Source organism: Loxodonta africana, chromosome 25 (assembly GCF_030014295.1).
Source record: "Loxodonta africana isolate mLoxAfr1 chromosome 25, mLoxAfr1.hap2, whole genome shotgun sequence".
Lineage (NCBI taxonomy): Eukaryota > Metazoa > Chordata > Mammalia > Proboscidea > Elephantidae > Loxodonta > Loxodonta africana.
This window is the reverse complement of record NC_087366.1, coordinates 46,341,863-46,369,746: the sequence shown is the minus strand read 5'-3', so window position 1 is coordinate 46,369,746 and position 27,884 is coordinate 46,341,863. Positions and strand designations below refer to the sequence as shown.

Genomic DNA, 27,884 nt, shown 5'->3' with positions numbered 1-27,884 from the left:
TGGGGGTTAGTCTACCCATGGCCTGCCGGCCTCAGGTCCTTATGAACCAAACCCACACCAGGGAGCATGCTAACCTGCGATAAGCCAAACTTCAGTCATGCATGAGCCTCAGTTCTGACTTCGGAACCTTAAAGGATGTCTGGGTCATAAAGTCCAACCCTTCCTTGTACAGGCAAAAGAGACCAAGGGAGGTGCTTTGTTACATAACACACTCTTGACAGAACATAGAATCGCAGGCTTCTTACTCATTTTTCTGTAGGGAATAAAGAGTATACACTTATGGGACCATGGACATGTACGTGGTTGGACAATGCCCAAACGGACATTATGCAGCTCATGACTGTATTTTGGTTATTAGATTCTTATCAAATATATGGTTTCCAAAGATATTCTCCCAGTCAGTAGCTTGTCTTTTCATTTTTTTGGTAAAGTCTTTTGATGAACAAAAGTTTTTAATTTTTATGAGGCCTTATTTACTTATTTATTGGAATCCCTGCTGGCGTAGCGGTTAAGAGCTATGGCTGCTAACCAAAAGGTCGGCAGCTCAAATCCAGCAGGTGCTCCTTGGAAATCGTATGGGACACTTCTACCTTGTCCTACAGGGTTGCTATGAGTTGGAATCGACTCGACAGCAATGGTTTTTTATTTATTTGTTTAGTCTTTTGCTGCCTGTGCTATCTAATTTTTTTAATTTTTGTTGAGAATATACACAACAAAAACATACAACCAATTCAAGTTTCCACATTTTAGTGATACTGATTACATTCTAATAGTTGTGCAACCATTTTCACTCCCCTTTTCTGAGTTGTTCCTCCCCCATTAACATATACTCACTGCCCCCTAAGGTTCTCATCTAATCTTTCGAGTTGCTGTTGTCATTTTGATCCCACATAGATAGATCTTAAAACAGCATAATGCGCAAGGTATCTGCTATCCTATTTACTACTCATTTGATTCACACAACTCTGAACTACTATAAACCCCATTTTATAGATGAGGAAACGGAACATTCACTGAATGTCTTCTATGTATCTGGCATAGTGCTAGATGCTTCTCATTCTCGACAACAACTCTGTGATACAGCTCAGAGCTTCTCTAACTTTAATGTACATATAAATCACCTGGGGATCATGTTGAAATGCAGGTTCTGATTCAGTAAATCTGGGGTAGAACTTGAGAGTCTGCATTTTTTTTTTTTTATTGTACTTTAGATGAAGGTTTACAGAACTAGTTTCTCATCAAACAGCACACACATTGTTCCGTGACACCGGTTAACAACCCTTCAACATGTCAACACTCTCCCTTCTCAACCCTTGGTTCCCTATTACCAGCTGTCCTGTCCCAGTCCCTGCCCCAGGGCTGGTATGCCCCTTTAGTCTTGTTTTGTTCCATGGGCCTGTTCGATCTTTGGCTGAAGGGTAAACCTCAGAAGTGACCTCATTACTGAGCTGAAAAGGTGTCAGGGGCCATACTGTCAGGGTTTCTCCAGTCTCTGTCAGGCCAGCAAGACTGGTCTTTCATTTTGAGTTAGAATTTTGTTCTACATTTTTCTCCAGCTCTGTCTGGGGCTCTCTATTGTAATCTCTGTCAGAGTAGTCAGTGGTGGTAGCTGGGCACCATCTCATTGTACTGGACTCAGTCTGGTGGAGGCCGTGGTAGATGTGGTCCATTAGTCCTTTGGACTAATCTTTCCCTTGTATTTTCAGTTTTCTTCATTCTCTCTTGCTCCCGAAGGGATGAGACCAGTGGGGTATCCTAGATGGCTGCTCACAGGCTTTTAAGACCCCAGATTACTCACCAAAGTAGAATGTAGAACATATTCTCTATAAACTATGTTATGCCAATTGAGCTAGATATTCCCCAAGATCATGACCCCGCCAGCCCCCTGCCCAGCAATTTGGTCCCTAGGGGAGTCTGGATGTGTCTATGGAGCTACCATGACCTTGCCGTGTACAGGTTGTACTAGCTTTCCCAGTGCTGTGTACTGTCTTACCCTTCACCAGTTTCCACCTGAGAGTCTGCATTTTTAATCAACTCCAAGGTAATGCCTTAAAAGCCCACGCTTTGAGTAGCAAGATGCAAATGTTATTATTCCTTCTTTTCAGGTGGCATAACTGAGGTTCAGAAGGGTAAGGGAACTTGCCCAACTGCATACTGTAATAAATATGTAACTATTAAAAGTAAATTTACCACCACCTAAATTCAACTTGTATGTCACCAAGAGAGTCTACACAGTAACAAATTAACTCATTTTTTGGATGCCATTCTAAAATGCATGTTTACTTACTCTTTCATAATAATAATCGTCCATGTGAAATATTAAAGCATGTTAGGATGTTCAGTCAAGTAATTTACCCAAGGTCATACAATAAGTGGCCGAGCTGAAAAAAGAACCCAGGTTTCTTGGCCTTCACCTACGGCTTTTTTTGAAAAAAAAAAAAAAACTCTACTTCCTAGTAGATATACTCACATGGCCTTGAGTATCCTGAACAACTTTAGAATAAGCTGGCCATCATTCAAAGTCAGACAGAAGTTAATTCACCACTTTTCCTTAAATGCGAAATGACGGTAGGACTTAACCTCTATACTTCACGTATGACCACAAGAAAAAAGTAGGAGCCATCACCTACTGTGTGCCTAACTTCATATAATGTGGTCACCTTTTCACTAATTTAGTCATGTAGAGACTTCCTATTTGGGGGACTATCACTGAACACCAAATCTGAAGGAGAGGGAAAATCCCTAGAGGAAACAATACTTTTGGAAACTGGAATTTAAACTATACTTCAACCAAAGAACTCTTTATACTGTTCAGGAAGCTAGAATACGTTCTACAGGTTATGTTGAGAACTGTTAGAGACAGTTAAACACGTTAAATTCTTTATCTGGTGGTTCTTTTAACTAACTGTTGGGTAATGACCTAGATTGTACAATTACACTATGGTATGTACAAACCAATCTCAGGCTAAGTTTATTTTTACAATTTCCACAAATGTTTATAGGCTTATATGTTAGTTCCACTAAGTTCATCTGGCTGAAAGGCTGAAGACCAACTCTAACACACAAAGCGGAAAAAGGCTATATACAACTAACCCTGGCTTTTTTTCACGTACTGTGATAGAGTCTTTTACACATTGTGTCAAACATACAACCACCTGCTTTTAATGCTTCAATCTGAGTAGCATTTTGTTCTCTGCAGAACTATACTCCATTAGATAAACAGGAAATTCCGAAGATCAAGATCACTTTCTAGTGCTTATCATGTGCCAGGCACTATCCTATGCATCTTTCTTAAATTGATTCATATAATTCTTACAGTAACCCTATGAGCTAGGTACCTGTACAATCCCTATTTTAGAGATGAACAAAGACACAGAGAAGTAACTTTCTCAAGGTTGTACATACAGCTAAAAAGCAGGAGGTGGGATACAAACCCATGCAGCCGGATTCCAGACGACAGTGCAAAGACAGAGAACTGCATTACACCACCTCTTACAACAGATTCCAAATAGTAGGCTTTATGAAGGAGGAAAAAGTTGAGTACAGCCTCCTGCCCCTGTCTCTGCCTTGACTCTTGTTTCAATGTTACTCTTGCTCTGAACCACTGGGGATGGTTTGTGGCTCTCATCTGCCACGTGACAGAAGGTTAAGTCAAAAAAACCAAACCCAATGCCAACGACTTGATTCCGATTCATGGCAACCTTATAGGATAGAGTAGAACTGCCCCACAGGGTTCCAAAGCTGTAATCTTTACGGAAGCAGACTGCCACATCTTTCTCCCACGGAGCAGCTAGGGGTTGAACTGCAGACCTTTCAGGTAGCAGCCAAGTGTGCTTAACCACTGAGCCATCAGAGCTTCTTCAACAGAAGGTTAGGGGATCCATTAGGATGGCAGAGAGAAGCAGGCCCCTAGAGATGGACAGCCAGACAGAGGGCTGAACCACCTAAGCCGATGCTGGTGCCTAGCAGCGTTCTTCTATCTTATTCTCCTGCGAAAAGCAGCAATGGACAAAGAGAAGGACACAAAGGAATTGTTTCAGGATGACAAGTCCTATGGGATTCTGGGGGAGAGTCCAACAAACCATTTTTAAACAGTTACTCTGGACCAAGCTCTGGGGATAAAAAGAGTAGTAAGATACTGTCTCTGTCCTCACGCCCACCGCAAAGTGAGGAACTTGCTGTTCAGTACCCACAGATAAAACAGCAACAGGTCAGAAAAAATGGGAATTGAATAGGTTGTTGTCACTGGGTGCTATGGAGTCGGTTCTGACTTAAAATGACCCTGTGTACAAGAGAACAAAATACTGCCTGGTCTTGCACCATCCTCACAATCGTTATGCTCGAGCCCATTGTTGTAGTCACTGTGTCAATCCATCTCATTGACGGTCTTTCCCTTTTTCGTTGACCCTCTACTTTGCCAAGCATGATGTCCTTCTCCAGAAGCTGGTCCCTCCTGATAACATGTCCAAAGTATGCGAGACAAAGTCTCACCATCCTTGCTTCTAAGGGGCATTCTGGTTGTACTTCTTCCAAGACAGATTTGTTCATTTTTCTGGCAGTCCATGGTATATTCAATATTCTTTGCCAATACCATAATTCAAAGGTATCAATTCTTCTTTGGTCTTCCTTATTCATTGCCCAGCTTTAGCATGTATATGAGGCGAATGAAAACACCATGGTTTGGGTCAGACACACCTTAGTGCTCTAAGTGACATCTTTGCTTTTTAATACTTTAAAGAGGTCTTTTGCAGCAGACGTGCACAATGCAATGCATCATTTGATTTCTTGACCATGGGTACTGGTTGTGGATTTTTATTTACTTTCCTATTTGTTAAAGTCTTTTCAAAGTAATACATCTCTAGGAGCCCTAGTGGCACAACGGTTAAGCACCCCACTGCTAACTGAAAGGCTGGCAGTTTGAATTTATCCAGCAGCTTGGTGGTAGAAAGACCTAGCGATCAGTTCCTGTAAAGATTAAAGCCTAGAAAACCCTATGGGGCAGCTCTACTCTGTCATATGGGGTGGCTATAAGTCAAAATTGACGCAACGGCACCTAGTAAGAGCTACATATATGTGGATGGAAGGAGAGAGAAACAGAAATAAATGTAATGTATTTCTGAAAAAGTTGATAAAAAAAGACAAACCTCCAACTTGAAAGCATGGTACAATAGGGTGAATGGTAAAAGTATTCCACCAAGTCTCCTCAGCTTAGATGGGTGAGGACCGAATGACAGCATGTTCATATGCTGATTGGAATGATGCAGTAGAGAGGGGAGAAACTGATGAGGCAGAAGAGAGTGGTGACAATTTTAAGACAGAAGTCCTTGTATAGGGTGAGATCTAGTACACAGTGCAGGGCTGGACATCAGACAGGGACATGGACAGATAGTTCATGACATGTAACAGGAAGATGGAGCAAAGGAAGTAGTGCTTAAGAGAGATTTGCTGGACTCACTGAACTTGCCCTAGGACTTGTGGGGTCAAAGAATTATTGGACTGATACTAGAAGAATGAACTGGAAAGATAGGAAATGGTAGTATGAGATGCCTGAAATCAACATCTTTGGAGGGGTACAATTATTATTTCCAGATCTAGAACATGACCATGAGAATGGGTGGAAAACAAGATAATTATAAATGAGGTGGTCAAGGAATTATGACATCAGCTTATTAGAAGGATCACTTAAATGAATAACAACATCACTAAGAATAATGCTATGAGCGGTGGTGGGGAGCGAGTGAGTAAACCAGGTTGTGAAGTCTTTAACGAATGAGGAGGGGTTACTGAGCTATCTGTAGATAACCGCAACAAGGAGAGGTAACAATATCTAATCTGACAGCACGTGCTTTAAAGGAGCTGAGGGCATTAGAGGAATAAGGAATGGTCTGAAAGACGCACTTCTAGGCCCAGTGGTACACAAAGTGGGGGAGAAAAAATACTTGCGACATGAGAGAGTACAAAGGAAGCAGTGTCCTCAGGGTCAGCCAGGTTTTAATTAGAGCAAGAAGGTTTGGAAAATATTCACAGAAAAGGCTCAGGATGTGGGGGATTTTTTGGTCACTGCCAGTCCATGGGTTCCAGGAGCACAGTGGAAGTCAGTTCAGGGAGAGGTGTGAGATTAGGACAAGTAAACAGAGACATGCAGCATTCTTCTCAGATGTGGACAGGATGCGGGAGGGAGGGAGGCTGTAATGACTCAGTCAAGAGCACCGACTTTAGTGTCAGAGCTCTTGGTTCAAAATTGCGCTCTACCATTTATGGCATGATTCTGAACAGGTTCTTCAACTAAGCCTCAGTTTCAACATCTTAAAAAATGAATAAAATGAGGTAACGGGCTTAGTATAGTGGCTGGCATACAGAAAGACTCAATGTTAGCTCTTTTTATTACAGGACGACTCAATATTGTAAATCTACCAATTTTTCCCCCAAATTATTCCTAAATTTAATGTCATTGCAACTGAAATCCCAGTGAGGATTTTTTTGATGTGACAAATTGATTCCAAATTTTATCTGAAAATACGTAAGAAAATTATTAAAGAGGGTAAGAGAAAACTGCATCGCCAGGCATCAAAACATGTTCGAAGGCTATTACCAGAAGACTTGGTGAGAGACCATTCTTAAATGCTCTATTTGAAACGGCACAGAAATTGTAACACACCATCCTGGCCTATATTGTTCCCTTTTCCAGCTTTATTTTCCTCTTTCACTTATCACCACTTAACATACTGTATATTTTACTTAGCGGTTGCAGCAGTACATCAACAGGGAACTGCTAGAAATTCAAGCGATTCAGAAGAGGACTTGGAACCAGGGATATCATTGCTGATGTCAGATGGATCCTGGCTGAACGCAGAGAATACCAGAAAGATGTTTACCTGTGTTTTACTGACTGTGCAAAGGCATTCAACTATGTGGATCATAACAAATTATGAATAACATTTTGAAGAACGGGAATTCCAGAACACTTAATTGTGCTCATGAAGAACCTATACACAGACCAAGAGGCAGTTGTTCAAACAGAACAACGGGATACCGTGTGGTTTAAAGTCAGAAAAGAGGTGTGTCAGGGCTGTATCCCCTCACCATACTTATTCAGTCTGTATGCTGAGCAAATAATCCAAAAAGCTGGACTACATGAAGAACAGGGCATCAAGATTGGAAGAAGGCTCGTTAACAACCTGTATTATGCAGATGATACAATCTTACTTGCTGAAAGCAAAGAGGACTTGAAACACTGATGAAGGTCAAAGACCACTGTCTTCCACATGGATTATATCTGAACATAAGGAAAACAAAAATCCTCACAACTGGACCAATAAGCAACATCACGACAAAGGAAGAAAAGACTGAAGCTGTCAAGGATTTCATTTTACTTGGATCCACTATCAACACCCATGGAAGCAGCAGTCAAGAAATCAAATGATGAACTGAAAGAAACAAATCTGCTGCAAAAGACTTCTTTGAAGTGTTAAAAAGCAAAGATACAACTTTAAGGACTAAGGTGCACCTGACCCACGGCAATGTTTTCAATCGCCTCACAGGCATGTGAAAGCTGGACAACGAATAAGACCAAGGAAGAACTGATGCCTTTGAATTATAGTGTTTAATACACCATGGACTACCAAAAAAACGAACAAATCTGTCTTGGAAGAACTATAGTTAGAATGCTCTTTAGAAGCAAGGATGGCGAGACTTCGTCTCACATACTACTGACACGTTATCAGGAGAGATCAGTCCCTGGAGAAGGACATCACGCTTGGTAAAGCAGAGGGTCAGCAAAAAAGGTGAAGATCTTCAATGAGATGGACTGACACAGTGGTTGCTACAATGGGCTGAAACAGAACAACAACTGTTGGCATGGTACAGGATTGCTCAGTGTTTTGTTCTGTTGTACACAGGGTTGCTATGAGTCAGAACCGACTCCATGACACCCAACAAGAACAACATATTTTACTTATGTTTATTCTGCTTCCCTTCTACTGACTGTGAACCAACAAAGGAATTTTTTTTTTTTAACCTTTTTCCTTTCCTATCTGCCAGTACTCATAACAACGTCTGACAAATTTTAAGTGCTCGAAACATTTTTGTTGAGTGTTGAATGAATTCTTCAGAGTGGCCCTTTTCTTCTGAACCAAAGTATTTTTTTCAGGGTGCTTAATATTTTTTGGTATAAAATTAGTTTCATTAATTGAAATTAGTTTATATTCAAGGAAGAAAAAAAGGTGAAAAAAACAACTCGTTGGTTTTTTTTTTTTTTTGGTTTTGGTACTGATCCCTGCTCTAATCCTCTAGGTTAGAAGAAAAAAGAAAATTGCACTGACTGCATTAACATTCCAATTCACTGACTCCCATGGCTGAAAGAAACGAAGACGGCCAAAGACGCAGCTAATCACCGTGAGAAGTTCGGCCCCTTTACGGAGTTCTTCTCTTCTTGGTGCGATTGCTTGTGACAGGAGTAGGCCTCTACTAGCTGCTGCTTTTGCTTAGTCCAGGCCACTTACCTACGGGCAAGACACGGCAATTCTTAGCCCTTGACCTCAATGGTTCTTAACCCTATCAGATACAACATTCGCTTTCACAGCAAATAATCTAAGACACCCTCTTAACCCCATGGCGGCTGAGTTGATTTTGACTCATAGAGATCCTACAGGACAGAGCAGAACTGCCCCATAGGGATTCCAAGGCTGTAAATCTTCACAGAAGCAAACTGCCACATCTTTCTCCTTCGGAGCAGATGGTGAGTTCAAACTGCAGTCCTTTCGCTTAGCAGCCAAGCGCTTAATTAACCATTGTGGCAACAGTGCTCCTTCATTATGCCTTCTCTACTATCCTGAAATTATATATAACCTGCCCATTAAAAACCCGTTTCTGTCAATTCCGACTCACCACAACCCTATAGGACAGAGCAGAACTGCCCCAATGAGTTTCCAAGGAGCGCCTGGTGGATCTGAACTGCTGACCTTTTGGTTAGCAACCATAGCTCTTAACCACTATGCCACAGCCTGCTCGAGTGAATGAACAAACATGCTCTCCATTACACATATTTCCAATAAATAAATAAATGGAAAATAACAATAAAATAATGTACTTCGATATGTAAATGCTTGAACGTGACTACGCTTTGTTGTTGTTAGTTCCTGTTCAGTCGATTCCAACCCATGGTGACCCCATGTGTGCAGAGTAGAACCGCGCCATAGAGTTTTCAAGGCTGTGACCTTTCAGAAGTAGACTGCCAGGCATGTCTTCCAAGGCACCTCTAGGTGGGCGCAAACTGCCAACCTTTCAGCTAATAGTTGTGTATCACCCAAGGACTCCTCTGTAATGAAACGAATGGAAAATAACATGATAAAATAATGTATTCCAATATGTAAATGCTTGGGCACAACTAAACTCTAAGACATAAATGAAGGAGCCAGATCTTTGCACCATCTTATAACAAACAGATTTGGAATTGAGTGAAGAAAGAATAGCCAAACAAATATTGTGGCCCTTCCTTCATATGTGGCATTTTTGAAATAATAGCTGCGATAGCCAGCTACCAAGGTGGCTCCCCTCTACCAACCCCCTCCCCCCAGCCCAACGATCTCTACCTCTTGGTATTCACACCCTTTTATCAGGGTTGTACCAGGGCTGGTCTGTGATATCATACAATGGAAGTGAAGGTATGCCACTTCTGAAATAAGGTTATAAAAGATTTCAACTTTTGTCTTAGGCAACTACTCTTTTTCTCTTGGATCTCTTGCTTTGGGGAAAGCAAGCTGCCATGTTGTGAGCAGCTCTAGGGAGAAGCTTGCATAGGGAAGAAATGAAGCCTCTGGCCAACCGCCAGCAAGGCTGACTCAAAACCTTGTGAGTGAGCTTAGAAGCAAACACTCCGGCCCCAACTGAGCCATGATATGATAGCGGAACCAGCTAACAGTTTGACTGGAACCTCATGAGACCCCCCTGGATCAAAGCCACCTTGCTAAGCCGCTCCCAGATTCTTGACCCTCAGAAACTATGTGAAATAATAAATGTTTGTTGTGGAGCACTTTGTTACACAGCAACAGATCACTAAGACATGACTAAATAAGTATACCTGGGGTGCCAGCATAAATGCAGTCTGAAAAAAGGTGTTATACTGGTGACACAAATACAAATACCAGGAGTGGTAGGACCATTTATAACGTGATTTCCCAAAATTGGGAAAACATCTGGTAAAGCTCCAAACCAAAAAGAAAAGAAAAACAATCTTCACAACTGACTGAGAGGTAACATTCCTGAAACGATCATGTGTAATACACCAAAACCAAAAAACCAACCCAAAACTTTGTGTTAACATATAAAGGGTTAAATTTTAGGTTCCTGGAATAAAATAGCCTTTTAGCTCCACAAATTCCTGTCCGGATATGTAAAAAGTTGTGAGAAGCACAGGACAGTTCTTTCTGCATGGGATTATCCTGCCGACTATATGATAATGAGTATCCTGGCACTAAAAGCCAGTAGAACCCTGCAATAATCACGATGACCAAAAATTTAAAAATAACCCCCCCAGAGGGAGGGGCCAGGTCTTACGGCCATGTTAAAAACACAGCTTTACATGGTGTGAATCATCATTCCAGGAGCTTTCAGTCCCATTAGCGAGGTCCAAACATTCTGTCTAAAGAAGTAAGAGGAAATCCGAATGGCCTGCCCTCAGCTACCTGAGCCTATCTTTGGCCATTCAGTTGAGACATGTTAGCTTCAGGCAGTCTATTCTGTTCATTCCAGTAAATAATTCTTTCACTGGAAAGGATTCAGTCACCTATGATTTCAAATCACACCTGCACTGTACCTTAAAAAAAATCCATCTCCTTGGTATTTTAAAATTATTTAATTTACATGTTTCAAAACGTTCTATTTTGTTAATTTTATCTATCTTCATAAATGTGGTCTTGGAACTGATATACACTAAACCATTGCAGTTTGAAGGGCTGTCAGTCATCAACATGCCTGGATCCCATTAACATGTGCATAGTTGCAATCTATGCTTTGTTTTCTGAATACTTCATATTTTCCATTTTAAGTTGCTACGTTAATATTTATTCCATGACAAACCAAGGGACTGCTAAAAGGAAACACTGAAGATTTCTGAGTTTACAATATACCTTTCACATATGGTCCCTGGTGGCACAGTGGTTAAGAACTCAGCTACTAGCCAAAAGGCCAGCAGTTCAAATCCACCAACCACTCCTTAGAAATTCATGGGGCAGCTCTGCTCTGTCCAATAGGGTTGCTATGAGTCTGAATGGACTCTACAGCAATGGTTTTTTGTTTTGTTTTGTTTTTTTAATATGGTGCAGTGGGCAGAATGGTCCTCCAAAGATGTCCACGCCCCAGTCCCTGAAAATCTGTGAATATGTTACATGCCAAAAGGGACTCTGCAGATGTAATCAAGGTTATGGGCCCTAAAACAGGGAGACTATACTGGAATATTTGGGTGGGCCCCATCTAATTACATGAGCCCTTAAAAGCAGATAATCTTCTCTGGAGGTAGAAGAAATGTAGTAGTAGAAAGGGGAGGTCAGAGATATTCGAAGCATGAGAAAAACTCAGTGTGCCACCGCATGTTAGAAGATGGAAGAAGGCAGATGAGGAATGTAGGTGGCTTTAAGAAGCTGAGAGAGCTCCTGGCTGACAGCCAGCAAGAAATGGAACTCAGCTCTATAACCACAAGGAACTGAATTCTGCTCACAATCTCAATGCACTTGGAGCAGATTTGTTCCCAGGGCCTCCAGATAAGAGCCCAGGCTAGCCAAACCTTGATTTCAGCCTTCTAAGACCTGGAGCAGAGGACCAGCCTACCTCACCTGGACTTCTGATCTACACAACTGTGAGATAACAAATTTATGTTGTTTTAAGCTGCTAAGTTTATGGCAATTTGTTACAGATGCAACAGAAAAGGAATACATATGAAGACAGAATTCTTTTCTCATCTATACTAAACAAAAAAGAAAAACGGAGATTCTACCATGGATAAAGGAGCTCCAATGGCACAGCAGTTAAAGCACTCAGCTGCTAACTGAAAGGTCGGCAGTTAGAACCCACCAGCTGCTTCGCAAGACTAAGATGTGGTAGTCTGCTTCTGTGAAGATTTACAGCCTTGGAAACCCCGGGGGCAGTTTTACTCTGTCCTTTAGGGTCGCTTTGAGTCAGAATCAACTTGACAGCAACAGTTTTACCAAGGATAATGTCCATAAAAAAAAAAAAAAAAAGCTGCTGCCGTTGAGTTGATTTGGACTCACAGCGACCCTATGGGGCAGAGTAAAACTGCCCCACAGGGTTTCCAAGGCGCAGCTGGTGGATTTGAACTGCTGACCTTTTCATTAGCAGCCAAGCTCTTAACCACTACGCCACCCGGGCTCTGGATAATGTCCACAGGAGGGCAGATTTATAATTGTTCCTTCTGCTCAGACAGACTCATGAATCACTGTTTCTACATTAAGTGGTGGAAGAAGCGCCAGCCCAAGCAGCATATTTGGAATGAGAAAATTAAGACTAGCTCCTATTAACCAGTTAAACCGCAGTAAAATTCAAGAACTGACAATGTTTTCCAAGAGATTATTTTCCAAGGGGTGACTAAGATCCAACTTCAGGAAATAAACAGATTAAAAACATCTGTCAGGCCCCACTGTGTTTTTTTAAACCACACACACCTACGTCGAAAAATATATTTGACCTTTTCTATCCCATTCCCATGATTCCCTTCCCTCATTCATTTGATCACCCTATTTTAACAATCAAAGAAAAAATCCAACAACATACTAAGTAAATGTACAATAAGAAAAAAACGGAAATAGATATCTGTATCTGGCACAATGAGAAGGGGACCAGGTGACCTTTTCGTGCCATTTATGTACTGTCATCTCTTGTAATAATATTGCCTAGGTAAGATCACATTCATTCAATAAATATTTACAAAATACCTTCTAGTGACATGCCCTGTTGTAGATACTGGTGATGGTGTGGTGCTATCAAGGAACTTACAGTCTAGTGGGATGCACAGAATTTTAACACATGTAGTAACTGAAACGTGGAGAAAGTACAACTAGGGTACAGAAGTTCACTCAAGTCTGATGAATACGGCTAAGCTACTGCCAGAAGGAGCTGGAGGCTGCAGCTGGTCATCGTTGGATCAGGGCGTTCCAGACAGAAGGACCAGCATGTATAGAGACACTGCAGCAACCTGTTCAGATAACTAAAAAAGTTCACTGTGTGAACACGCAGTGTGTATATGGGGGAGAGGCGGGGAGAAGTAGTAGGGGACTGGTGGGAGATGTGCCTTTAACAGTCACGTAGGGGACACATCATAAACGGCATTAGACTTTATCCTGTAGGTGAATTTTAAGCAGATGAATGGTACAGTCATTTATGTTTCAGAAAGATCACTTTGGTATCAGACTGGAAGACAGATTAAAAAGAACAGAGACTAAAACTAGTCAGGAAGCGATTACAACAAATAAACATAATGAGAACCCAAACTTAAGAAGCAACAATAGAGATGGGGATAAAGGAACCAATTTAAAGGATATTCAGAAAGCAAACTACATGAGAGACATCACAGGTTCCCAACTAACTGCCATTCCCAACTCCCTGTCTTTCTTACCCATAGCTCACATAAAGGGTAGAAAAGACAGATACTCACTTCTTCAGCGCCATCAGTCACATGTGACCTATGGACAATGCCTTGTGGGGGAGGGAGGCTGGCTCTGGGAAAGCTTTTTATTTTTCTTTCTTCCCTCATATCCTGCTAAATGAGGATACTTTGGAGCTATGGCAGCTATTTTACAACTATGAGGGGACACATCAAGGACAAAAGCCAACATGCTGAGGATGGCAGAGTGGGATGGCAAGTCTTGGTCCTTGATGTCACGGTTAAGCTGCTGAACCCACCCAGGGACTGTCTATCTTTGGACTCAAGGTAAGTATCCTCCCAGTTTAACCACTTATTGTCAAGCTCTGTTACTTTCAGACAGAATCAACCAAACTAAAACAAGTAGGGGGGGCTGTGGCTGACTGTAAAGAGGAGTTTAGGTAGGCTTACTCCCAAGTTTCTGGCTTGGGAAACAAAGAAGAAGGTGCCAGTTACCTACACAGAATTACAACAAAAGAGGTGTTTTGTTTGTTTGTTGGTGGTTGAAGGTGGTGAAGTAGGGCGAGGAGGAACATTTGTTCCTGGGCCTGTTGATCTGGAGATATTACGCAGTCATGCAGGCGAAGAGGTACATTATATGTATTAGTCTACCCAGTGTATGAGCCTAGAATTCAGTAAAAAAGTCTAAATAAGATCTACAGATGGGAAGTCAGAGCTTACTATTCCTGTGCAATCTCACACTCCTGGAAAAGTCTAACGGGCATTAAAAAAAAAACAAAAACCTGTTGCTGTCAAGTCAATTCTGACTCATACTGACCCTACAGAACAGAGTAGAGCTGCCCCACAGTAATTTCGAGAAGCGGCTGGTGGATTTGAACTGCAGACCTTTTGGTTAGCAGCCAAGATCTTAACCAGTGCACCACCAGGGCTCCCTAATGAACATAAAACCTGTTCCCAAACCCATTGCCATCGAGTCAATTTCAACGCGTAGCAACCCTACAGGACAGGGTAGAACTGCCCCATAGGATTTCCAAGAAGCAATATGAACTGCTGACCTTTGGTTAGCAGCCAAGTTCTGAACCACTGTGCCACAAGGGCTCCCTAATGGACATAGGAGGGTCAAGAGAATGGAGTCCAGACAAAAAAAATTCCTTTATCTGAAGAGTCTTAGAAAGTTTCTTTACTACTAAGACTCTAAGATGTACAGATACTACTTAAGAATAGCAAAAATTTTGTTTCTAGAATGTACGTTCACAATACTGCATACTTTTACTTTATAAAAATTAGTCAGTAGCCAAGCTAATATAAAAATTACAAAATCTGGACCTATGAAAAATGAAGACTTTTAAATCAAACTTGTGCTAAAGTGACTACATGAGAGATCTGTCCTAGTAACTGAAATGAATCTGAGTCACCTGCTTTGCTATATACATGCCAGTAAACCAGGAATATGTGAATAACCTCATTCCAAAGACTCAGAAAATAACTCCAGGGCGTGTTTTATTGGTGGTAGATTACCCCAAAGTACAGAGCAACATAACCACTGAGAAGGCAGCAAGCAATAATTCAGCAACACTATATATAATCAATGGAATGCTTGAAGATAGATGTCCCAGGCATTACAGAGCTGAAATAGATTGGTATCAGCCATTTTGAATCAGACAATCGTATGGTCAACTACTCCAGGAATGATGACTGTAGAGGAACAGAGTAGTGTTCACAGTCAAAAAGAAAATTTTAAGATATATCCTTAAGTACAATGCTATCAGTGGTAATATAATATCCGTACGCCCTCATGGAAGCTAACATGACTATATCCAAATATACGCACTGACCACTAAGGCCAAAGATAAAGCTTCTGCAGTCTGAAACTGATCAAACATACAATCAAGATACACTGATAATTACTGGTAACTGGAATGCAGAAGTTGGAAACAAAGAAGAAGGATCAGCAGTTAGAAAACATGGTCTTGGTAAAAGAAATGACGCTGGAGATTTTGCGACTGAATTTTGCAAGACCAATGTCTATTCACTGGAAATACCTTTTTTGAACAACATAAACGGTGACCATACACATGGACCTCACCAGACGAAATACACAGGAATCAAATTGACTACATCTGTGGAAAGAGACAATGGAGCAGCTCAACACCATCCGTCAGAATAAGGCCAGGAGCCGACTGCAGAACAGACCACCAATTGTTCATATGCAAGTTCAAGTTGAAGCTGAAGAAAATTAAAACAAGTCCATGAAAGCCAAAGTACAACTTTCAGTATATCCCAGCTAAACTTAGAGGCCATCTTAAGAATAGATTTGATGCACTAAACACTAATGACCGAAGACCAGATGAGTTGTGGGATGATATCAAGGATATCGTACATAAAGAATGCAAGAGGTCATTAAAAAGACAGGAAAAAAAGAACAAAATAGATGTCAAGAGAGACTCGGAAACTTGTTCTTGAATGCAGAGTAGCTAAAGTGAATGGAAGAAATGATGAAGTAAAACAGCTGAACAGAAGATTTCAAAGGGCAACTCAAGAAGACAAAGTAAAGTACTAAAATGACATGCCCAACGACCTGGAGTTAGAAAACCAAAAAGAAAGAACAGGTGCGGCATTTGTCAAGCTGAAAGAACTGAAGAAAAAATTGAAGCCTCGAGTTGCAATACTGAAGGATTCTACAAGGAAAATACTGAACGATGCACGCAGCATCAAAAGATGCAGAAATACAGAGTCACTGTACCGAAAAGAGGTGGTTGACATTCAACCATTTCAGGAAGTAGCACATGATGAAGAATCGATGATACTGAAGGAAGAGGTCCAAGCTTCACTGAAGGCACTGGTGAGAAACAAGCCTCCAGGAACTGAAAGAGTAACAACTGAGATGTTTCAACACATGGATGAAGCACTGGAAGCTCTCACTCATCTATGCCAAGAAATCTGGAAGACAGCCATGTGGCCAACCAACTGGAAGAGATCCATATTTGTGCCCATTCCAAAGAAAGGCAATCCAACAGAATGGGGAAATTATCGAACAATATCAATAATACCACAGGCTGAAGATCATTCAAAAATGGTGGCAGCAGTATCTCGACAGGGAACTGCTGGAAATTCAAGCCAGATTCAGAAGACGACTTAGAACGAGGGATATCACTGCTGACATCAGATGGATCTTGGCTAAAAGCAGAGCATATCGGAAAGATGTTTACCTGTGTTTTATTGACTAAGCAAAGGCATTCAAATGTGTGGATCATAACAAATTATGGATACCACTGGGAAGAATAAGAATTCCAGAAAACTTCACCGTGCTCATGCCGAACGTGTACACAGACCAAGAGGCAGCCATTCAAACAGAACAATGGGATACTGCATGGATTAAATCAGCAAAGGTGTGCGCCAGGGTTGTATCCTTTCAACATACTTATTCAAGCTGTATGCTGGGTAAATTCAAGAAGCTGCACTATATGAAGAATGTGGTATCAGGACTGCAGGAAGGCTTATTAACAATCTGTGATATGCAGAAGACACAACCTTGCTTGCTGAAAGTGAGGAGGACTTGAAGCACTTACTGAGGAAGATCAAAGACCACAGTCTTCAGTATGGACTGACCTCAACATAAAGAAAACAAAAATCCTCACAACTGGACCAATAAGCAACATCATGATAAGAAAATATCATGGAGAAACCACTGAAGTAACCAAGAATTTCATTTTACTTGGATCCACTGTCAACACCCATGGAAGCGGCAGTCAAGAAATCAAAGGATGTATTGCATCGGGCAAATCCGCTGCAAAAGACCTCTTTAAAGTGTTAAAAAGCAGGTATCACTTTGAGGACTACGGTGCACCTGACCCAAGCCACGGTGTTTCAATCGCCTCATATGCACGCGAAAGCTGGACAATGAGTAAGGAAGACCGAAGAAGGACTGATGCCTTTGAATTACGGTGTTGACAAAGAATACTGAATATACCACGCAATGCCAGAAGAATGAAAAAAATCTATCTTGGAAGTGGTACAGCCAGAATGCTCCTCAGAGGTGAGGATGACAAGACTTCATCTCACGAACTTTGGACATGTTATTAGGAGGGACCAGTCCATGGAGAAGGACATCATGTTTAGTACAGGGTCAGTGAAAGAGGAAGACCTCAATGAGATGAACTGACAAAGGGGCTGTAACAATGGACTCAAACACGGTAACCATCATGATGATGGCGCAGGACTGGGCAGTGTTTTTTCTGTTGTACACAAGGTCTCTATGAGTTGGAATGGACTCTATGGCATCTAACAACAACAACACACATGATTAAGGAGACCTGGTTGCTCAGTGGTTAAATGCTCAACTGCTAAAAGAAAGGAGGGTAGTCTGAACCCACCAGCCACTCCTTGGGAATAAGATGTTGAAGTCTGCTTCTGTAAAGATTACAGCCTTGGAAACTCTATGGGACAGTTCTACTCTGTCCTATAAGGTCACTATCAGTCAGAATCAACTCCACAGCAATGAGTATACATGACTCAGTAATCTTTTGAGAATCATATTATTCCTCCATGAGAAGGAAATTAATACAGGTGACCCCAATATAATTACTTTCATATAAGTGGCAGTTATGGAAGAATAGAAGGACTAGCAGCACCCAACCTAGTGAATAGGAAAAAGCATCTGGAGCAAGTAACTGTGACAGGAAAAGAGGCACAAGGACACATGGCAAAGGTCCCCTATAAACAGTGATTATAACCTCAAACCAAAGGCTGATTTTCATGTTTATGAGTTTTGGACTAGATGGCTCACGTACACCTGCACAGATCACAGCAATCCTCATCAAAGGCATCTATGAAGAATAAAAATACTACCAAAGATAAAAGGAATTTACTCTTGGCACCAAGCAAAAATGTTTCAAAAACAAAAACTGACTTGAGAAAAATGGTTATAATGAAGAAAAATTTGTACTTTAAACCACTGGTCTTAATTCTAAAACATAACTCTGATCACACTGGTCCCCTCCACAGAAACTTTAAATAGCTCTCCCAGGCTCACAGAGCCTCCCCACCCCCACCCCCCGTTCACCACTCAAAACAAACCCTGTAGTAGAACTGCCCACAGGGTTTCCAAAAAGCAGCTGGTAGATTTGAACTGTCAACCTTTTGGTTAGAGTTTGAACTCTTAACCACTGCGCCACTCAAGCTCCCACATAATAAAGTTCTAATCAAACTTTCAATTTTGTTTCCTTTCATTTATCTAGTTACACTGGACCAGCTGTTATTTTCCAAAACCACCCTCTGCTCTCCTAGGCCTGCCATTTTGCTCATGCTCTTTGTTCTCTGCCCCTGGAGATCTTACCAGTTCTTCAAGTATCACACCTGGTATCTTTTCCAGCATTTCCGGATCCCACAGCCACATGTAAGGAGCCTTCTTTGCACCCTTTTCTGCTCCTATCAAAATCATTCTATTTTGTCTTGAGTTATCATTACTATTTTTTACCTCCCACCCCATATTCTCAATTACTTAAAGAAGAAAGGATAACTAACTCATATTTGTGGCTCATGCAGAATCAAAATTAAGCAAATAATTTTAGGTTCCGGAAATAATGACATAAAACACAGGCTGAAAACACTCGACAGAATGTACAAGGGCAAGTTTATTAGAAGTCTAAAAATTCTGCTATTCACCAGTCTGATTAACATTCATATATGTTCCTTCTCCTCCTTTAATAGGAAAAAGCAATATATAAGAAATAAAAGTGGGAATCACTCAGTAGAGAAGATAATGAAACGGACTGTGATCTAGAAATTCTAGATCCTACTTTCAGTTCTCTGGGCAGGGCTTTTCCCTGCCTGCTTTCTAAGTACCTACTTTACCAAAGTGATGTGAGAATATCTTTGATAACAGATTAATATTCTTAACACATTTCAGAACACTCCTCCCTTTAAAATATACTGGTTTGAGTATCATTGCTAGCCTTTCCGACGTTTATAATTAGCAATGATTTTCCTGACTTATAGAATATCTTATGCCAAAGAGTGTATTTTCAGGGTTTTTTTTTTTTTTTTTTTTCTTAAAAAAAAAAAAGCTTCTTTCTTCCCCTATCCTCAGATTTCTTTTAGGCCCTGAATCTGTGGCCTCTGGCCACTGCATACTCCTAATTTATACATGGGTTTAATAATCTAGAAGAAAAGGCATACTTCGCTCTCCTGAGAGATGGTTTGTAATAGGCCTCATGAATAAAAAAGCAAGCATATTCAGATCACTCTAGGAGGTGGGGGAAGGCAGAGAAATTGTATAAGGGCAATAAAAACACTTGAACGCAAAAAGTTTCAATCTAGAGAAAGAACTATTTCTTAACCAGTGACATATACCAAAGACCTTACAAAGTGTCACGCTTTTCTAGGATCTCTAGTATCGGATTCTTCTCTATAATCGTGCTTCACTTTCCTCAGTATGTTAATTCACCTCCTTTCACCTTCACACTCGCATCAACTCAAATGAGGCCTCATCTCATCTCAGGAAGGTCCTAGCACTCCTGACAGAATTCCCAGGTACGGCACGGGGAATCCCTTTCTACTCAAGACTGTAAATTTAGACATTAATTATAAACAATGCGAGGGAATTAAAAGTTTACTTTGGGAGCATTTAATACACTGCAGATACATGAATGAGAACCAAGGAACCTAACCCGTAGTGTTTCAGCACCTTTAAGCCAACAAAAATAATGATGGATAATTTTTCGTTTGTCAAGCCACTAACAAGACATTTTAAACATCGTTGGGAGTTGTAACCCTTTACAAAACAAAAACCACTCAGCCCAAAGCAAAGAAACCCAAGCACGCACCTAACTGCAGCGCTAATGCCCTACCGGTGCTTTTTCTTGAGGTATTTCAATTGCAAAGACAAGGCTCCCTGCGTGGGCGTGCGACACTGGTAACTTAGGTGACATAATGGACAAGTTCTTCCCTTCCCTCTCCTACTGTCACGTCATCTACCTGTTGCATCACCTGGAAGTGGTCTTCAGAATCTAGCAAAGAAGCACCACCATAATCTGTTTTCTTGATAAATTTTAGCTTCATTCATTTTAAAGAGGTTGCCTTGCAGGCAAGAGAGTGCAGACTCCTGTTCACCTTTGAAGAGATTCTGGAACAGGCACAGGCAGCTTTGACTTTCTGGACTTCGGGGGCTTGGGAGTTTTGGAAGACTTGGGCATGAAAAGAGATGAGCGGTTCAGCAGAAACAGAGCAGCAGGGAGGGCAGGCGGTCCGGGCCGGGGGTCGTGGGGCAGCTCCGGGTCCAGGTAGTGGGGGTGGGGAGGGCGACGGAAGCTTTGCCCAAAGGGCACTGCTCGTCCGCCAAGGGGTCGGGCCCAGGGCCAGGGTCCGGGCCAAGCTGAGGGCGTCGGAGAGGTTCAGCCCGACCGGAGCCTCGGTCAAAGCCCTCGGGCTGACTGGGCAGCACAAGAGGCGCGTCGACCGGTGCGAGGATTAAAGAATAATAATAATGCGTCCCCTCCCCCCACGCGCAGTGAACTGAGCTGGAGGCGGGGACGCCAGGCAGGGAGCGCTAGGGGCCGGGGTCCGAGTCCGACTCGCGAGAGGATGCCGGCTGGGCCGGAAGCCGCCAGGGGGCTGCACTCACCATGTCGTACACGTTGAGCACCACTAACTGGTTAGCCCCCATCCTCCTCCCCGCGGCCGCCGCCTCGTCCTCAAGCTCCGTCTCCGCGGGGCCGGAGGCCGCTCCCAGCCCCGCCGGCGCCTCAGGGGGCCTGAGGCCGGCACTAAGCGCACAGCCCGGCCCGCGGCGGCCGAAGCAGAGGCATCGGGCAGCCGGGCCGCTCCGGGGGGCCGCCAACAGGACCCTAAGCGTGGACGGAGCCGGACCGGTGGCGGCCCGCTCTGGCTCAGGCACCTCCCCTAGGCAGCAGACACGTGGGGAAAGGCGGGGCCTGAGTGAGGGGCGGGGACCAGGCGCCCGGGGGGCGGGGCCAGCCCCTCGCCGGGCTGAGCCCGCCTGCGCTCTGGTGCTCGGTCGCCGCGCCTCAGGACCTAAAATGGCGGCAGTCTCGTCGCGTCTCTACCCTGGAGGAGCAGGGTCCCAGAAAGACTACACGTCCTAGCTTGCAGTGCGGATTCCCCCCGCTCGCTGCTTGAAGCGCGGAGGCGGGTCTCAACAACTAGGGTCCTTCGTCACTGCATTTTCGATCCTGCCGGACAAGGCCTCTCTGGCAGACTCCACCTCCCAGAATGCAGTGCTTTGGACCTGCCGCTGGATCGCTTGCAGCCCGCCCTTGGCTGGCGGTGAAACCTTCCCTCCGACCTCGCCTCGCTGCTGCTGTTACCGTTTATGTAGTGTTGAGCCCGCTGAAGCCAACGAAATGTGGCATAGTGACGACCCTAAAATTTCTAATTCTCATCCTCACTGACTTTTTCAAGGGGAAGATGGGGAATTAGAGGAAGGATGGTTACAGGTGGGAAGATGGGGTGTAAGACTCATCTTGTTAATACAGTATGGAATTTTACATTCTAGGAACCTATCCTGCTGAGTGGGGCCCTGGTGGCACAGTGGTTAAGAGCTTGGCTGCTAACCAAAAACATCCGCAGTTCCGATCCACCAGCTGCTCCTTGGAAACCCTGTGGAGCAGTTCTCTGTGCTATAATGTCGCTATGAGTCAGAATCAATTTGACAGCCACTTTTTTTTTTTTTAATCCTGCTTAGAGAGTACAGCACTCGCTCACAGATGAGAATAACCTTAGAACATAGTAGGTGCTTTTGCATTCATCCAGCAAATATTTTGTTATGTGCCTATCATATGCCAGGCAGTGTTTTAGGCCCTGAGAATTCAGTGATAAACAGGAGTGGTAACAAAATATCAGCTATATGTGCTTTGCAGAGAATTAAAATCGGGTGAAATGATTGAGAGTAATTTTAGATTGGCAGCACTGGGAAGGTCTCTGATGACCAAAACCACCAAACCAAACCTGTTGCTGTTGGGTCCATTCAGACTTATAGTGACCATATAGTACAAGGTAGAACCGCACCATAGGGTTTCCAAGGAGCAGTTTCCAAGAATTTGCACTGCCAACCTATTGGTTAACAGCTGTAGCTGTTAACCACTAGGCCACCAGGGCTCGCTAATGAGCAAGTGGGAGGTGAAATTAAATGAGTTGGGCATACAAGCAGAAGCCAGGCCATGTAAAGTTTTTAAAGTCATGATAAACCAAAAAACCAAACCCATTGCCATCAAGTTGATTCCAACTCATAGCAAGGCTACAGGAAAGAATAGAACTGTCCTGTAGGGTTTCTAAGGAAAGCCTGGTGGATTCCAACTGCCGACCTTTTGGTCAGCAGCCGTAGCTCTTAATCACTATGCCGCCGGGGTTTCCAAAGTCATGATAGGGTTTGGATATTAAGTGAAGGCATAAGAGGGTTTGGGTCAGGGAGTAAAATGGTTTTACATGTGTGTTTAAAAGATTACGCTTGTTATTGTGTGGAAAATGGAGTTTAGAGGGGCCAAGGTGGAAATAGGAAGATCAGTGTGGTAAAAACCCAAAAAAAACCACTGCCGTCAGGTCGATTCCGACTCATAGTGACCCTGTAGGACAGAGTAGAACTGCCCCATAGCGTTTCCAAGGAGTGCCTGGTGGGTTTGAACTACTGACCTTTCTGGTTAGCAGCTGTAGCACTTAACCACTATGCCACCAGGGTTTCCATCAGTGTGGTAGATTTTAAAAATAGCTACAAATTGTTCCAGTCCTCCGGAATTATCCACACTGTTCCTAGTGCCTCATTCCCTCCCCCAGCTCTCTGCTAGCCTTGTGACTTGCTTTGGCCAATGGGACATTAACAAACATGATGCAAGCAGAGGCTTGAAAAGCACTTTTGAGTTGGGATTTGCCCTCTTGCTGATCTTGGGCATCCTGGGCCACCACCACTTGAATGAGTTTGAGTTACCCTGCTGGATGGATGATGAGGAACACATGGTCATGTCATCACCTGCACCCCAGCTAACATCCAACCAGCTGCCATGCATGTGAGTGAGGCCTTCTTAGACCATCCTAGCCAAGCTAGCCCTGAGCAGAACTGCCCAACCAACCAACCCAGAAACCAAACCCCAGTGCTGTCTAGTCGATTCCAACTCATAGCGACCCTATATCAACCAACAGAATGTGAAAAATAATGTTTGAAACCACAAAGTTTTGGAGGTTGTTATGTGGCAAAAGCTAATTGATTCGATCAGTTAGGAAGCTGTTCTAGAAGTGCATGCCAGAAGGTGACTTGGACGTTGGTGGTAGCCGTTGAAACTGAGAAAATTAGATATGGAATATTCTGGAGATAGAGTCCACAGGACTTGCTAATGAGTTGAATGTTGAGTTTGTTAGGTAGAGAGGATTCAAAGGATAATTACCAGATTTTTGACTTGGCCAGCTGAGTGGATGGCAGTGCACATTTATAGGATGTGTACCATTGCAGGGAAAGCAGATTGGAAAGGAGGAAATCAAGAGTTATGTTTTGGTCATAACCTTTTAGACCCATGAGATATCAACTAGGCATTTGAATAAACAAACTGGAGTTGTAGCCGTTATTTAAAGCCTTAAGACTGGCTGGATTTTCTAAGAAAATATGCAGCTAAAAAAAGAAGGCCTAGGACAAAGCTCTGGGACCCTTCACCATTTAGAAGTCAAGTAGAGGAGGAAGAGGAAACATTGAGACGGGAGGAAAACAAGACAGACCATGGTAACACAGAGGCCACAAGACTATTGGATTCAACAACATGGAGGTTATTGGTAGCGTTGCTGTGAGTGGTCTTGGGAGGACTGAGATTGAAAGAAGAGTTGGAATGGTTTGAGGAGCAAATGTAAGGTGAGGAAATAGAGACAGCTATAGGCAACTTGTAAGCCCTGGTGGCATAGCATAAAAGTTCGGCTGCTAACCGAAAGGTCAACAGTTCAGATCCACCAGCCGCTCCTTGGAAACCCTAAGAGGCAGTTCTACTCTGTGCTATAGCATTGCTATGAGTCGAAATCAACTCAGTGGCAATGGGTTTATAGGCAGCTTGGGGCAATAGCTGGATAGGGCTATGTGGTCAGTGGAGGACATATTAAAGATAGAAGATTCTGTATGTGAAGAGAGATAAATTAATGGTGTAGGAGAGAGAATTGCAAGGGCAAAGAAAAAAGGGAAAGGGATCGGTGCACTAGTGGAGGGATTGGCCTTTATTCGGAAAGTCACTTCATCCATAGTGATGGAATGGGAGATAGAAGTAATGGATACACATGCAGGCAGGTTAGACATTTTGGGCTGGGGGGAATGAAGGTGTTCTTTTCTGATTTGCTTTGATTTTCCCGATGGATTATGAGCAAGATCATCATTGGAGGGTAGGAGGTGAGGGGAGGGTTTTAGGGAGTTTAAGGAGAGAGAAGAAGGTATAAAAGAGGAAAAATAAACATACTAGGGAAAATTGTTTGAATTGCCAGGCAGTGTTGAGTGACAGGAAATGCTATGTGAGTCATTGTTACTTTACTGTCCTCAGGTTGTGGACAGAGTTCTAAAATTTGTTTTTGGGGTGTTTGGCTGCTTTGCTTCCCTTCTCCATGGGGGATTCTTCCCCACCTAACCTAATTGAACAAATTGCCAAACCAAAACCAAACCAGTTGCTGTCAAAGCCGATTCTGACTCATGGCGACCCCATGTGCTGCAGAGTAGAACTGTGCTTCATAGGATTTTCCTGTCTGTGACCTTCAGAAGCAGATTGCCAGGCCTTTGTTCTGAGACATGCCTAACTGCACCACCCAAGGACTCCTTAAACAAATTACGCGTGTTGGGAAAAGGCACACTCCATAAACAATTCATTTAGTCCTGGCTGCACTACTCCGAGGGCTCAATTTGCCTCTTACTCTACACGCTCTCCCGTTGTCCTCTATAATTTCATCTACTCAACAGCTGTAACAATCACATGGATGCTGAAGATTCCCAAGTCTCCAACTCCTCTCTCTCTCCTGGGTGCTAGGCCTGTAAAATCTGCAACCAGGATGTAGGTATTAGTTTCCTATTGCTGCTATGACGAATTATCACAAACTCAGGGCTTAAAACAGCACAGATTTCTTATCTTACAGCTCTAGAGGTCAGAAGTCCAAAATGGTTTCACTGGGCTAAAATCAAGGGCTGTGCTCCTTCTGGAAGCTCTAGGGGAGAATCCTCTTCCTTGCTTTCTCCAGTTTCTCAAGTCTGCCCTCATTCCTTTGCTTGTGGCCACATCACTCTGACCTCCGCTTCTCTCATCTCACTTCCTCTGACTCTTCCCCCCTTTCACTTATAAGGGCCCTTATGATTACACTGGGCCCACTTGGAAAGTCCAGGATAACCTCTGTGTCTCAAAATCCTTAATCACATCTACGGAGTCCTTTTTTGCCACATAAAGTAACATATCCGTGGGTTCTGAGGATAAGGACCTGGACTTCTCTGGGATGGGGGTTGGGGCCTATTATTCTGTCTCCCACATAGAATGTCCCATGGTCACTTCAAATTCATCAGGTACAAAAAACAATACAAAATGAAATACATCATCTGATGATGGAATGACTTGTATTACTATCCAATTCAAGTATTGATCCACCAGTAACTGAAATTATGTATCATTCATTCAGTCATTGAACAAGTATTAAATGAGTTACCTTTTTTGTGTCAGCCACCGTGTATCACTCGTACATCTGTGATAAAACAGACATGATTGCTGCTTAAAATCCAGTGGAAGGAAGACAGAAAATATATATATGTATATATATATTCATTCATAAATTTATAATGTAAATTGGGTTACGTGCTATGGAGACAAACAGTAGAGCATAATAGGGATATTTATGTGTATGTTGTGAACTGAATTGTGTCTCCCAAAAAGAAATGTGGAAAATCCTAACCCTTGTACCCATAAATACATCCCTGTTGGAAAGTTTTCTTTGGTTGTGTTAATGAGGTTTTTTTAGTTATCTAGTGCTCCTGGAACAGAAATACCACATGTGAGTGGCTTTAACAAATTTATTTACTCACAGTTTAGGAGGCTAGAAGTCCAAATTCCATGTACCAGCTCTAGGGGAAATTTCTTTCTCTTTGCTTTGGGGGAAGGCCCTTGTCTCTTTTCATCTTCTATTCCTTGGCTCCTTGGTGATCATGTGGCATGTATCTTCCCTTCTGTTTGTGATTGCTTGCTTAATCTGCTGTTTTATATCTTAAAAGAGGTTGATTTAAGACACACCCTACACTAATACTGGTTCATTAACATAACAAAGAAAATCCATTCCTAAATGGGATTATAACCACAGGTACAGAGGTTAGGATTTACAACACATGTTTTGGGGGGATATAATTCAATTCATAAAAGAGGTCATACCAGAGTAGGGTGTATCCTAAACCTAATCATTCAAAAGTGTCTAACAAAAATTGCAGAAGAGACAGGGACATACACTGGGGAAACAGAGGCCATGTGAGGACTCACCTACAAGTAAAGGAACGCCAAGGACTGCCAGCAGATACCAGAAGCTAGGAGTGAGTTCCGCACAAAGAGATCCTGATTTGGACTCTTGGCCTCCGGAAAGTCAGACAGAAAGTTTCTAGTCTCCAAAGCCACCCTCTTGTGGTATTTTTTGTTACAGGAGCACTAGGTAGCTAAGAGTAGTTATCAGAGTAATCAGGAGACAGAAACCACTCACTTATATTAAAAAAGAATTTAATGCAAAGAATTGTTGATAGGGTACTGGAGACTTAAAGAACAACAAAGAGAAAACACTAAGGTATCAGAAAAGTAGCTACCACCCCTATGGCTGGGGGAACAAAGAGTTTAGAACTGAAACATTTTTGAAGCTTGGAGGAGAGCCCCGTTGGGCTGGGATTCAACACTCTAAGGAGTTGATGGACACAATGAGGCCGGTCCTGGACTTTTTTTTTTTTTTTTTTATTGTGCTTTAAGTGAAAGTTTACAAATCAAGTCGGACTGTCATACAAAAATTTATAAACACCTTGCTGTATACTCCTAATTGCTCTCCCCCTAATGAGACAGCACACTCCTTCCATCCTCTATTTCTTTTCATGTCCATTCAGCCAGCTTCTGACCCTCTCTACCCTCCCTCGGGTCCTGGACATTTTTAAAACTGCAAATGAAAAATCAACTGCTGGTACTGCAATCAACTGCTTGCTGCTGGGATGAAGAAACATTGCTAAATTCAAACTGACATGAAAGGTAGAAAACAGAAGTCCCTTCTTTCTCTTGCCTTTCAGTCTCGCTCTGCTACCTCT

At 42.7% G+C, this 27,884-nt stretch overlaps 1 protein-coding gene across 1 annotated transcript in view; it reads right to left on the bottom strand.

Annotated features, from left to right (window-relative positions):
- Positions 1–21,374, bottom strand: part of DESI2 (desumoylating isopeptidase 2) — an 84,273-nt gene extending 62,899 nt beyond the window's left edge. Inside the window, exon 1 of the mRNA XM_064276771.1 lies at positions 21,234–21,374. Within this exon, the coding sequence (XP_064132841.1) occupies positions 21,234–21,275 (42 nt within the window). The 5' untranslated portion in view covers positions 21,276–21,374. The remainder of the gene's footprint in view (positions 1–21,233) is intronic.
- Between the last annotated feature and the right edge of the window lie 6,510 nt (positions 21,375–27,884).